The sequence below is a fragment of the Bubalus bubalis genome, chromosome 1 (assembly GCF_019923935.1).
Source record: "Bubalus bubalis isolate 160015118507 breed Murrah chromosome 1, NDDB_SH_1, whole genome shotgun sequence".
Classification (NCBI taxonomy): domain Eukaryota; kingdom Metazoa; phylum Chordata; class Mammalia; order Artiodactyla; family Bovidae; genus Bubalus; species Bubalus bubalis.
In genome coordinates, this window is record NC_059157.1 from 101,731,440 (window position 1) to 101,744,536 (window position 13,097).

The 13,097-nt window shown below is 38.4% G+C and overlaps 1 protein-coding gene across 5 annotated transcripts in view; it reads left to right on the forward strand.

The window, feature by feature from the left end:
* The first annotated feature begins 472 nt into the window (after nt 1-472).
* CD96 (CD96 molecule) overlaps nt 473-13,097 on the forward strand; it is a 100,201-nt gene continuing 87,576 nt past the window's right edge. For all 5 annotated transcript variants that reach the window (XM_006073963.4, XM_006073964.4, XM_045165459.1 and 2 more), the window contains exons 1-2: nt 473-629; nt 2,580-2,936. In XM_006073963.4, coding sequence (XP_006074025.3) covers nt 569-629; nt 2,580-2,936 — 418 coding nt within the window. In that variant the 5' untranslated portion in view covers nt 473-568. The remainder of the gene's footprint in view (nt 630-2,579; nt 2,937-13,097) is intronic.

Below are 13,097 nucleotides of genomic sequence, written 5' to 3' on the forward strand. Positions count from 1 at the left end.
TAAAATTCCGTTTCCTAGCAGGAGCTGACCTCTGTTACTTTTCAGATTTTATTAAAATTAAATGTGTTAATTCTTTGTCCTTTCACCCTGAAGTAATTCTGGAAAGAAAACATATTTTAAAATTGAATAGAAAGACTATTATGAAAGACGGTGAGCTCACATTTGTTAAACGACTTTGTGCTCTTGCAAAGAAATGCATGAAAAGCACATTATGAACTGCTCTGCATGATTTCCTTTGTTTGGATTTTAGAAGCAGTTTGACTGACACAGAGATCCTGAAGGAGAGAATCTTTGGATACTGAAAATGCTTTTAACGAAGGTGATGCACAAGACTTCAGAGAACAATTTCAACATTGTTCTGTTGAAGGTTATACTTAGCTGTGAACCACATTACTTTCCTGTTGACGTCTCATTTCCTGGGGTCTTGCCAAGTGATAAACAGACACAGGCGTGTGGTGGGTGTGGGGTTTTTCAGCACGAATAGGGTGTCTGGAGTTTTCTTAGTTAAAGGTGTCTATTGACTTCCGTGATCATTATGAAAATGCTGGTGTGAGGCCTTCAGGAGACAATGGAGAAAAAATGGACATACTGTGCTGTCTATTCCATCATCCAGATGCATTTGGTCAGGGGTAAGGCTTCTGGTTGTCCTTTCTTGTCACACTGGCTGCTTTAGGGAGGGAACGGGGCCTCTGGTCATTGAAAATGCCTTGTGACTACTGCTGGAATTGATCACCAAAGGCAGATTGTTACTAAAGTTTTCAGTTATGTATTTAAGTGGCAGCTCTCAGAGAGATGTAAGGATCTAGAAATGATTACAAATGAGCACTAAAAACAAGAAAGGAATGGGTGGTTTGTGCCACTGCTCTGAGACATTTTCACCCATTTCCTTCCTAAGAGGGTCTCTGGAGTAACTGGAAAACTATGCTTCTTGAAAATGAAATGCTCTCCAAGTGGTTGTCAGAACAACTCCGGAACACTTTAAAAAAAAAGAAAAAATCACAATGCCATCAAGGCTCAGAGCTTCTTGCTCAACTTTTTCTCTCTCTCAAATACTTTCTCTTTTGGATTTAACAAGCATTTCTCCTCCAAATACTCAGATCTTTGGGAGTTGAACATATGCTGAATTTTAATGAGGCATGTATAGGTATGGACCTGGAAGACAAAGTAGACTCCTTGTGACAGCAGGGACCAGCGCCTAAAGGGCCTGTTTAAAATAGCAGGAAGAAAGGTTCATTCTGCATTCCCTAACATGAGGGTATTACTGTGAGCCTGAGTGTCTTAAGAATTAACTGTGCTTTTCAGATATAGCTACAAAGATTTTAAAGAGGATTTCTAAATCAAAGGAGACATTGGAATATAATGCTTTAGATAGGATAAGAGGTGTATTATCAGGCAAAGCCGAGCTTACAGGCAGCTACATTAAACTGCACTAACCTCTGCCTACCCAAACTTCTGCATCCATAAAAGTGTAGTAATTCCCATTTGTCCCCTTTTTACCTTTGAGAGCCTGGTTTTTTCTCAGTTGCTTGTCATCTTTTTATCTTTTTCCTTTGTGAGCTTCAGTGGTACTTGTCACAATAATAGATCATGCCTGAAACAGTATTCCATGTTAATTCTAAAACTGAGACCTACTATGAAAGGCATGTCAAAGGCTTAACATGTCTGAAGTGTCTTGTACCATTTGGTCAAAGAACTGATGAGAGGGAATCTTCTTTCATGTCTAGTATCTCAGGGTTGATTATAGATGATGCTGCTCAATGGTTTGTTTTTAGTGGAAACCTCTACCACCGTTTTCCCCCTTTTTACCTCAGAAATCCTAACTATAGGGAGATGATGGCCCTTTTGACTCTCTTATATTGAATGTCAAATTTCTTATTCTTCTCAACCAATTTGGAAGGGAGTTTGAAGGTCCTGAAGGTTATAGAAAGAGTGCAGACCCTAGACAACTGAATTCATGTTCTTTCACTGAAGTGTGACTTTAAGCAAATCACTTAGTCTCTCTGTGCCTTAGTTTCCTCTTTGATGAATAGTGTTAACAGCATTACGCTTTGATGTGTGTGGAGGGTTAAACAAGATAACCTATATGTAAAAGCCACCTGTAAACATGTATTTTTTAAAATTGTTATATGCTCATTAGTTACTTTTCAGCTTCAGAAAATAATATTTGGTGTTATTGTGTGTTATGTGCTATTAACTCATAACAAAAAAGCCAATTATATTCATTGTAGGAATAGCTGTCATAATAAATTTACTAGTGGGCTTCAATCTTCAAATAGGCTTAATTTTTTTCATAGGTATTCAGAGACCTTAAGTTGTGTTTTGGACAGACCAATAGACCAAGAGATATTCAAATTTTACTAACTTCTTCTAGTGTCTTTAAGCAAATGTCTTCTCATTTCTGTTTGAGTTTTATGCTTCTCTCTCTGAATCTGGCACAAGTTCCCTCCAAATGCTAAGGCAGCCAGGAAAGAAAGTTCCAGCTGCTCCCTCAGTTGCTTACCAGAGTAACCAAGGTCTTTCACCAAGGAATTCCTCTCTGTGAATCATGCAAACTGATGGCTCACACCCTTCCTTTTCAGGAGTAGTGGAAGAAACATTTGGTGCAGAAGAACACGTTTACGCTTCACCTGGCTCTGATGTCAACCTGACCTGCCAAACACAGAAGAAAGGCATCTTGGTGCAGATGCAGTGGTCCAAGGTCACTGATAAGGTGGACTTGCTTGCAGTTTATCATCCCCAACATGGCTTCTACTGTGATAGCAAGAGTGCCTGTAGATCACTGGTGGCTTTCAGAGAACCTCCTGGGAATGTGTTTGAGTGGACTCTGTTCTTGAGGAATGTTTCCTCCTCGACCACCGGGAAGTATGAGTGTAGCTTCACTCTGTATCCAGAGGGCATTCAGACGAAAATCTACAGCCTAAAGATCCAGACAAATGGTAAGTATGACTGCAAGTGGGAAGGAAGCATGTGTTGAAAGCATTCAGCTTTCAACAAGTATATATTCTGAGCCAGCCATGTGCCAGGCACAGTGCCTAAGTACAGAAAGATTGAGTGGAAAGAGGTATTGCCTGGAAATGAAGACAGAAATTGATCAAATAATGCCATGAATAAATGTTAAATTGAAGCAGTGATAAGTGATAAAGGCTACAGTGGTTTTGTGAGAGTATGTGATAGAAGCCATGGAAATGGACTCTGAGAAAGTGGCACCTGAGCCGAGGTCTGAAGACTGTGTAGATATTAACACTATTTGGGAGGCGGGAGATTTATGACGGATCCAGAGACAGGAAACTGCTGTTGTGAAGGGCTATGCAGTGTTGGAGGACATGGGGAAATGCCAGTGGGACTGCAGTGCAGAATTAAGGGATGAAGTGGGAAATACAGTAAGGACCAGATCATACTGAACCTTGTCAACCATGTTCAAGGCTTTGATATTTATCTAAGCACCTTGGGAAGACATCGAAGTATTTTCATCCAAAGGATGGCATAACATTTAAAGCCTGATTGAATTTATGTTATGAAAAGATGGTGCTGGCTTCACCAGCACCAGTATGAGAATGAAGTGAAAGGGGATGAGAAGAAAAGGTGGAGAGAACTAAGGGAACAACCCCAGTAAAGTAATGCAGAGGAGACAGAGTGGTTGTTTGGATAGATATAGAAAGAAGATGACAAATTTGATGCTTTGGGCATTAAACAGGTAGGACTTCATAATAGAGTGGATCTAGGACAATGGCAATGGCACCCCACTCCAGTACTCTTGCCTGGAAAATCCCATGGATGGAGGAGCCTGGTAGGCTTCAGTCCATGGGGTCACTAAGAGTCGGGCACGAATGAGCGACTTTACTTTCACTTTTCACTTTCATGCATTGGAGAAGGCAATGGCAACCCACTCCAGTGTTCTTGCCTGGAGAATCCCAGGGATGGGGGAGCCTGGTGGGCTGTCGTCTATGGGGTCACACAGAGTCGGACATGACTGAAGTGACTTAGCAGTAGCAGCAGGACAATGGCAGTGTGAGTGAAGGAGAGAGAAAACATGCATGTGTCTGGCATGTACACCTGAATGGTGGTGCCATTCACCGAGATGGGAGACTAAGGGATCAGAGCAGATTTGTGGGGAGAATTTATCAAAGTGGCTTTGGATATATTTCTTATAAGGCAGGGAAAATTACCAAGGAGGCTGCTGAATGTGTAGCATTCACTCATACTTGCTTTATAGGGCCACCTTTGGAGGCAGGACTCCTAGGTTGAAGTTCTAATTCCTTTCTGGCTGGAACTGAATTTCACCTGGGGATTGGCATGTATGCTGTCTGAGCCCATCTGGAAAATGATGATAATAATGGCTACCCTAAATTAGTTGGTCCTAAAGTAAATGATCTCTATACTAGTGGAAAAAATGAAAACGAAAGTCAACAAATGGCAAATGCATACAAAATGGAATGTTTTAACTTAGGGGCAAAGTGACCTGGTGGTATAAGGAAAAAAACACAACAAAAACTAACTCACAAAGACCATGCTTAAAGAAGGCAAGGAGCTGCCCAGGACAAACAACACACATGGATTTATTATCTCCTCTCCACTTCTCATCAAGAGATAAGACCATGGTGTTGGCAGTCCAGCTACAGAGCAGGACCTCCTCTACCTCTGCCTTAACAGTGCCCCAATTCCCATTGCTGTTTTCCAGGAAAAATACTTCATTTGGGGATGGATTGGGGTGATAAGGTAGAATGAAGAGAAATGAGAAGATCTGTATAGAGTTTATCTGCATAATATATATTTTGGAGTTAGGTAGTCTGGATTTGAGGAGAAGACAACAGCACCCCACTCCAGTACTCTTGCCTGGAAAATCCCATGGACGGAGGAGCCTGGTGGGCTGCAGTCGAGGGAGTCACTAAGAGTCGGACACGACTGAGCGACTTCACTTTCACTTTTCACTTTCCTGCATTGGAGAAGGAAATGGCAACACAGTCCAGTCAGTGTTCTTGCCTGGAGAATCCCAGGGACGGCGGAGCCTGGTGGGCTGCCGTCTCTGGGATTGCACAGAGTCGGACACGACTGAAGCGACTTAGCAGCAGTAGCAGCAGCAGTCTGGATTTGAATGTTGGCTCTTTCATTCATTATATATTTCATCTTTACCATCTTATTCTAAGTCCCTAAGTTTCTGTTTCCTAATGTAACACATACAGATAATTATAGGACCTCCTTCATAGGTACCATGATTTTGATGATTAGATGAGGTAATCGCTGTAAAACACTTAGCATAGTTCCTGCCAAAGAGTAAGAGTTTGGAAAGTGGTAGTTTTTATTATGAATAGTAAATATAATCATAATGAGTGAGCTCTATTTCTCAAGTCTTATTAAAAAATGAGTCCATCCCCCTCTCTTTTTGTATTTGCCTAATAAGGGTGGCTCGGATGGTAAAGCGTTTGCCTGCAATGTAGGAGACCCGGGTTCGATCCCTGGGTTGGCAAGATCCTCTGGAGAAGGAAATGGCAACCCACTCCAGTATTCTTGCCTGGAAAATTCCTGGTAGGCTACAGTCCATGGGGTCGCAAAGAGTCAGACAGGACTGAACGATTTCACTTTCTTTCTTTCTTTCTTTTCTTTAATATGGAGCCCAACAGAACATTTGCCACACTTTAGCACAAGTACATGTTGAACTTCACTTTAGACAAAGATTTTTTTATCTTCTTCTTAGAACTGTAAACTATGCTGCTATATATCTGAGAACCTAATGTTTATTCCATGGAGAATTGACAACATGGATAGGAAATAGGAGGTGGGAATGACTCGACATAAAGACAGCCAATGGAAAGGAGATACTGTGTCATTCAGAAAGGAGAGTGGTGCTGCCTTGGAGGGGAAATGTATTTCTTAAAGGGCCAAGCTTCTAGCTGCTAAAAACAGCAAATCACTGGGGAGAGAGAAGTCATGTATACATGCTTTGTGCTTGTCAGTTCCCAATTGTCTGATTATAATTTGCTGTTCATCAGCCGGACCAGAGGGGAGGAAAATGGCATCAGTGTTAAAAAAATGTTCTGGTGCTGTGTATCTGGGTATAAAGGGAGAAAAATAGAAAAGAAAAAAAAAGGTGGGGGGCGGGGGGGACTCTTTCACCATGCAGTGATCAAAGATGCGTGTGCTCAGTCCCTCAGTTGTGTCTGACTCTTTTCAATTCCATGGACTGTAGCCCATCAGGCTCCTCTGTCCATGGGATTTCCCAGGCAAAAATACTGGAGTGGGTTGCCATTTCCTCCTGGGACTGAACCAGTTGTCTCTTACATCTCTTACATCTCCTTCACTGGCGAGGAGGCTTTTTACCACTAGTGCCACCTGATCAAAGATGTGAGCCTGGTATTTGAGCCTTAGGTTTCTAAGGGACAGATACTTAGATGGGGCCTCTTGTTACTCAAAAGCCCTGTCAAATTCCCCCAGATCAGATCAGATCAGTCGCTCAGTCGTGTCCGACTCTTTGCAACCCCATGAATCGCAGCACACCAGGCCTCCCTGTCCATCACCAACTCCCGGAGTTCCCTCAGACTCATGTCCATCGAGTTAGTGATGCCATCCAGCCATCTCATCCTCTGTCGTCCCCTTCTCCTCCTGCCCCCCATCCCTCCCAGCATCAGAGTCTTTTCCAAAGAGTCAACTCTTCGCATGAGGTGACCAAAGTACTGGAGCTTCAGCCTCAGCATCATTCCCTTCAAAGAAATCCCAGGGCTGATCTCCTTCAGAATGGACTGGTTGGATCTCCTTGCAGTCCAAGGGACTCTCAAGAGTCTTCTCCAACACCACAGTTCAAAAGCATTAATTCTTCGGCACTCAGCCTTCTTCACAGTCCAACTCTCACATCCATACATGACCACAGGAAAAACCATAGCCTTGACTAGACGAACCTTTGTTGGCAATTTGCTCACTTCTCCTCTCACTTGTGCCACTTCCCTCTCACATCCCTGGGAGACCTTCAACAGGTTGGTTGGGTCGGCAAAGCACACATGAGTGCAAGTATGGGCAGTAGGTGAACAAATACAAATTGAAGTGGCGTGTAAGAATCTAAATATGAAAATGCTGAGGGACCAGAGGTGGTTGTGACCTCTTTCCGTTTCCTCTCTGTCATTTGTGGGGTCAGTCTCTTCCCTGGCTGTTCACAAAACAGTGTGAAGCCTGCCCACCTGCCCACATTCCTGGAGCCTTTGAGGGAAAAGCTGAGAAGCTGAGGGAAAATGCTTTGAGGGAAAAGCTGAGAAGGGACTCTTCTAACTGTACCTGTTCCTTTGTATGAACTAGTGCTCTGAGGCTGTGGAAGAGGGCAGATTTTAAATGTTACACACTGTTTGGCATTTGCTTCTTTTTTCATTTTCATTTGACAGAGTTTCCTTTTAGATTAGCATTTGATTTATTCCAAGAAACACAATTCTTTGAGTCAAGCCTTGGTTGATTGTAATCCAGGTTTCCTTCATTTGATGCTATTGGATCACACAGTGCTTCAGACTATTAAGACTAATGCGTTTAAAATACATAGTTTTTAGGACATACACATGTGGCTTTAATTCCCCAGATTACAGCAAAAGTCTTGGGGGGGAGGGGTATTCATGCTTTTAGAAGCATTAGTAGGAGAAAAAGGAGGAATGGTAGAAGGAGGAGGAGGTGTGGGAATAAAGTAGTATAGACTGTAATAACAGAGGGGTAGTACTGGTAATAGAAAGGAATAATTTTGATATATAATCTTGAAAATCTTAGTCTAACTGCATGCTGTTACCCTGCCTAAAGGCATAATTCATTCTTCAACCTTTTTTCCCCAGTTTCATTGAGATATAATTGACATGTAACTTTGTATTCACTTTAGGTATACAACATGATGATCTTATATGTGTGTGTGTGTGTGTGTGTGTGTGTGAAGTGATCATCACAGTAAGTTCAGTTAACATCCATCGCCTCACACAGTTACAAATTTTTTTTTTTATGATGAAGACCTTTAAGATGTACTTTCTGTAGCAACTTTTAAACATGAAGTATGGTTTTTCACTTTAATCACTATGCTCTACATAACATCTGCAGAATTTATCTATCTTGTAACTGGAACTTTACACCTTTTTATCATCTTCATTCATTTTGCCCACTTCCCACCCCCTTCCTCTGACCAGTCTATTCTCTTTTAATCTGAAGGCTGTCTGACATTTCTTATTTTTCTTTGCCAGTGCATCTGTTGAGCAAATTTGATTATTTGTCTTGTATAATTACCCACAGCCTGGATTTTGCTTTTACATCTCATGGTATCTCCATGTTCTTCTTTCACCTTTTAGTTAGGTATACATATTTGATCACATTTATTTTTATCTTCTGGTAAGAATATTTCATAGATGATGTTGTGTAGTTACATCAGCACTACATAATGTCTGGTTGTGTGATGTTAACAGCCATTGATGGGTATTGCCTTAGATCCATTCATTCATTATTGGCTGCTGGATAGTGATGTTCTAATTTTTCATTCCTTCATTTATCAGCTGAAATGTTCTTATAAAGAGAAACTTCCTCTCATGAACCAATTGTTTATTAGATATACAATTTGTTAAAAAAAAAAAAAAACACACAGAAAAGACACTTGATTCTTTCCCTTTACCAGTTTTAAAAATGAGTTTGTTCACTAGCATTTTTAGGTGACAAATAAGTATTTGTGTTCAGTATCAAGAATCTATATGAACTTAAGCATATTAGTGACTTTTAATTCATTATAGTTATTATCTTTATTAGGCTGAAAATATACTATATATAAAATCTATTAACCTTTTGTGATATTAATTGCAAATATTTTCTCAGTTTTTCATCTATCCATACTTTCTTATGGTATTGTTTCCAGTGCAGCATAATTCTTACTTTTTGAAATAAAATCTATCACTTTTTCCTTAATGGTTCTAATTTTGAGTCATACTTAAGAAAAATTTTCCCCATTCCTAGATTATACAGAAATTCACTCTTTATTTCTAACACTTCTATATTTTTAAAATTAGTATTTAAACTTTTGATGTTAAGTTTCTAGTGTTAAATATTATATCAAAACATATTTTTATTATTTCTAGTACTTTTTTGGTATTTCCTACTTCTTTTCCTCTTTGTGGTTCAGTTTGGAAATTTTCTATTGATGTATTTAACAATTAACAAATAGTGTTTTTCTTGATACACAGTAATTTTTCAATCTCATCAAATTCATTCTTAATTTCTGATATTATATTTTACAGTTATTGTTTTTGATAGAGTTTTAATTCTTTGATGAACTTGTTCATCTTTTCATCTATTCCCTTTATCTTTTTTTCTATTCTTGAATATGTTAAAAAGCTATTTTAATATCCTTATTGTTAACTCCAATGTTTCTATTTTTCTATGTATGCAGTTTATTATATGTATTACGTATATAAAGAAGACATATTGTGCTGTTAATGACAATAATAACAAAAGGAAGGGATGTGCTAGAGTAAGTTGTGAAAAAAAGAGAAAAAGTAGACAAAAAAAACAGGCACATGAACGATCTCATATAACAGACCCAACAGAACAGTGCTATAATTAATGATTTGAAGAATTTCATGTTCTTAAAAAAAACTGAGAAGAAAAAAATAAAATATATATAAAACCTTATATTGACCCATATAGTTACCATTTCATATGCTCTTCATTCATCCCATGGAGAGAAGTTACTATTTGGTATCATTTCCTTTCAGCCTGAGGGCCATAGTTTAGAATTTCACATAAGAAAAATCTACTTGCCATGAATTGTTTTGTCTTTTTTTCTCATTTTTATTTTTGAACGTTAGTTTCACTAAGTGTAAAATTCTTAGTGGACTGTTTCTTCTTTCAGTATTTTGAACGTGTCTCTGATCTTCATTGTTTCCAGTGAGACGTGAGCCATTGATTCTGTTATTGGTCCGTACGTGTGATAAGTTTGAGATTTTTTTCCTTGCTGATTGCTTTCATAATTTTCTCTTTGTTTTGGCTTTTGGCAGTTTGATTATGATATGCTTAGGTGGGTATTTGCCTATATTTGTGTTACTTAGGTTTTAAAGTTCTTGAATGTGTAGATTAATTTGGAGAAATTTTTAAAAAATCAAATATAAAGTTTTTGGCTTTTGTTTCTTCAAATATTTGTTCTGCTCTCCTCTGTTTCATCTCTCCTTCTATGAGTCTAATTACATATATGTTAGAACATTTGATTTGTCCTATATGGTTCTGAAACTGTTTTCCTTCGATCTTTTCTCTCTGTTCTTCAGATTAGGTAATTTATATTAATCATTATTTAGGTATGCTGTTTTCTTTTTTCTTCTGCCATCTCAAATTGGCTGTTGAGAATCTCCAGTGAATTTTTTAATTTTTATTATTGACTTTTAAACTCTGGAATAATCATCTGTTTCTTTTTATCTTCACTAAAATTCCCTATGTATTGAATCATTGTCACCATATTTTGCTTTAATCCTTTGAACATACTTTTAATAGCTGCTTTGAAGTCTGTTAAATCTAATGTATGGTCTACTCAGTGAATTTCAATGAACCACTTTTTTCTTCAGTATGGGTCACACTTTCTTGTTTCCTTCATACATCATCATTTTGTTGTTGTCGTTGAAAGCTAAACATTTAAAAAAATAATAACATGACAACTCTAGATTCTGTGGGTTTTTAAAATTTTTAATAACTTACTCATATTTAAATTGCAAAAATCTCTCTCTTTTGGCTGTACACTTATACCTCTGCTTAGCTTTTCACTATAATTCTTATGTCTTTAGTTTTGTTTCCAGGGAATTGCACATACATTGTCAAATTCCCTTTGTTGGTCCACAAATGAATTTGGTAAAAATTGTGCTCAAATACCTCAAGCCCAATAGGCTTCCACCCTCTACACATAGACGTCTGTATGGGAGGGGATTAGAGACTGCGTTCAAAGTTGTGACAGCAATACCTCCCTTGGCCTCCACTTTTCACTGAGCTCTCAGATCCCCTTATCATGTATGTTTTTCCCAGTCAGCCTGGGATGTGTAAAGAATTTATGTCAGCTCTTTTATGACTCTCTGATTTCTAGAATCTCTGTCTGGTCTGCCACTCACCCCACTGGGACTGCACACCCAGGCTAATCAAGCCTCAGTTTTTTTCTGTTGCCTACCAAGTTTATCCTTGCTAGCTGACAATGTGAAGGATTATCACGCTCAGACCTAACTTAAGTCTGTCCCTTTTGGAAGTAAAGCTGCTAGGTTTTGTAGCCAGCTCTAAGATGGTGAAATGACCTTTCTCCCCGACCTAGTTGAGAAAGGTGATGCTGCTGCTGCTGCTAAGTCGCTTCAGTCGTGTCCAACTCTGTGCGACCCCATGAACAGCAGCCTACTAGGCTCTCTGTCCCTGGGATTCTCCAGGCAAGAACACTGGAGTGGGTTGCCATTTCCTTCTCCAATGCATGAAAGTGAAAAGTGAAAGTGAAGTTGCTCATTCGTGTCCGACTCTTGGTGACCCCATGGACTGCAGCCTACCAGGCTCCTCCGTCCATGGAATTCTCCAGGCAAGAGTACTGGAGTGGGGTGCCATTGCCTTCTCCAGAGAAAAGTGATGGAAGGATCCCAAAGCAAGCAGGCTGAAGACTCCTACTGTTCTTACTGAAGCTCTGGTGGCTTGTCAAAGAAGAAATGTTTGTCAATTAAATGTTTGTCTTTGGTCAATTTCCAGGGCCCTGAAAATGGTGATTTTTAACACATTTGCTCAGTTTTATATGTATCTTTTTTTCACTGACCTCTTCATGGTCCCAAAACAAGGAGTCCCTCAATACCCACCCAACCCTTTTTTGACACTTATATTGTATCTTCATTTAAAAATATATATTCACTACTACTCACTTATAATAATTATTTATTCTTCGTGCTAAAGGTAAATACATATTCAACATTTACCCTCAGCCTTTATGTAAATGTCTCTTCAGTTTGAAGTATATTCTGTTGGGTACTCATGGGGCAGTATTCCCTGAGCTCTTGTGTGACTTTTAATAAGTTTTATTTTTATAATCTTCATGTTAAAGATTGAATATAATATCCTTAACTCATATTTTCTTTCCTTGAGTATATTAAATATGTTGTGTGTAAGTTGTTGCTTAGTCATGTCCAACTCTTTGCAAGCCCATGGACTATAGCCTGCCAGGCCCCTCTGTCCATTGAATTCTCCAGACAAGAATACTGGAGTGGGTTGCCATTCCTTTCTCCAGGGAATCTTCCTGACCCAGGGATTGAACCTGGGTCTCCAGCATTGCAGGGAGATTCTTTACCATCTGAGCCATGAGGGAAGCCCATTAAATGTTACTATATTATTTTCTGGCGTAAAGAATTGCTGTCCAAAAATTAATAACAATTTGATTTTCTTTCCCCAGAACTGATTTTGTTTAACATTTTTATAAAAATATGCTTAATATCCATTCTGAGAGTATTTTCCTACTGTTGAAGTATAATCTTTTAATATATATTTTCTAGTCATTTTATTTTAAGAAACTGTACTAGAGTTATAATTTCCAGTGTTTTTCTATTGTTTATTTCCTTGAGTATTGTTTATTAAACATATTCTCCATCTTCTTGCCTATCTCTCTCTTTGAATCTCTTTTACCTATTTTTGCTTATAAAATCCATTATTTATTAACATTTCATGTAAAAATTTCCCTCATTCTATTTTTTATATTTCTTTTAATGCATTAACTTTTGTATTAATACATTCTTGGTTTTTTTTCTAGTTTGCTCTTAATTTCTGAAATAATTTTAAAAACTTATTTCCAACCCTTTCCTGAATTTTCTCACTTATCTTCTATAGAATTTCTTCTCTCCAAATGACTCATTTAGAAGTCTTTCTAAAATTTATCATAGCTTATATCATTTTCTTTATTTCTTTTAGTTCATTTTGAATAATTGGGCTATAGTTTTTATTTATTTTGAAGTCATGTCTTTCTAATATGCTGTTATTATTGTAGGAATATTACTTTGCTCTCTATTCTCTTTTTTTCTTATGGTATCTTTACATGTGATTCCAATCCACTTTTTTCTATTGCTCTAAATATGTTTGTTAAATTGACTTTTATCATGGAAAAGTATACCAGG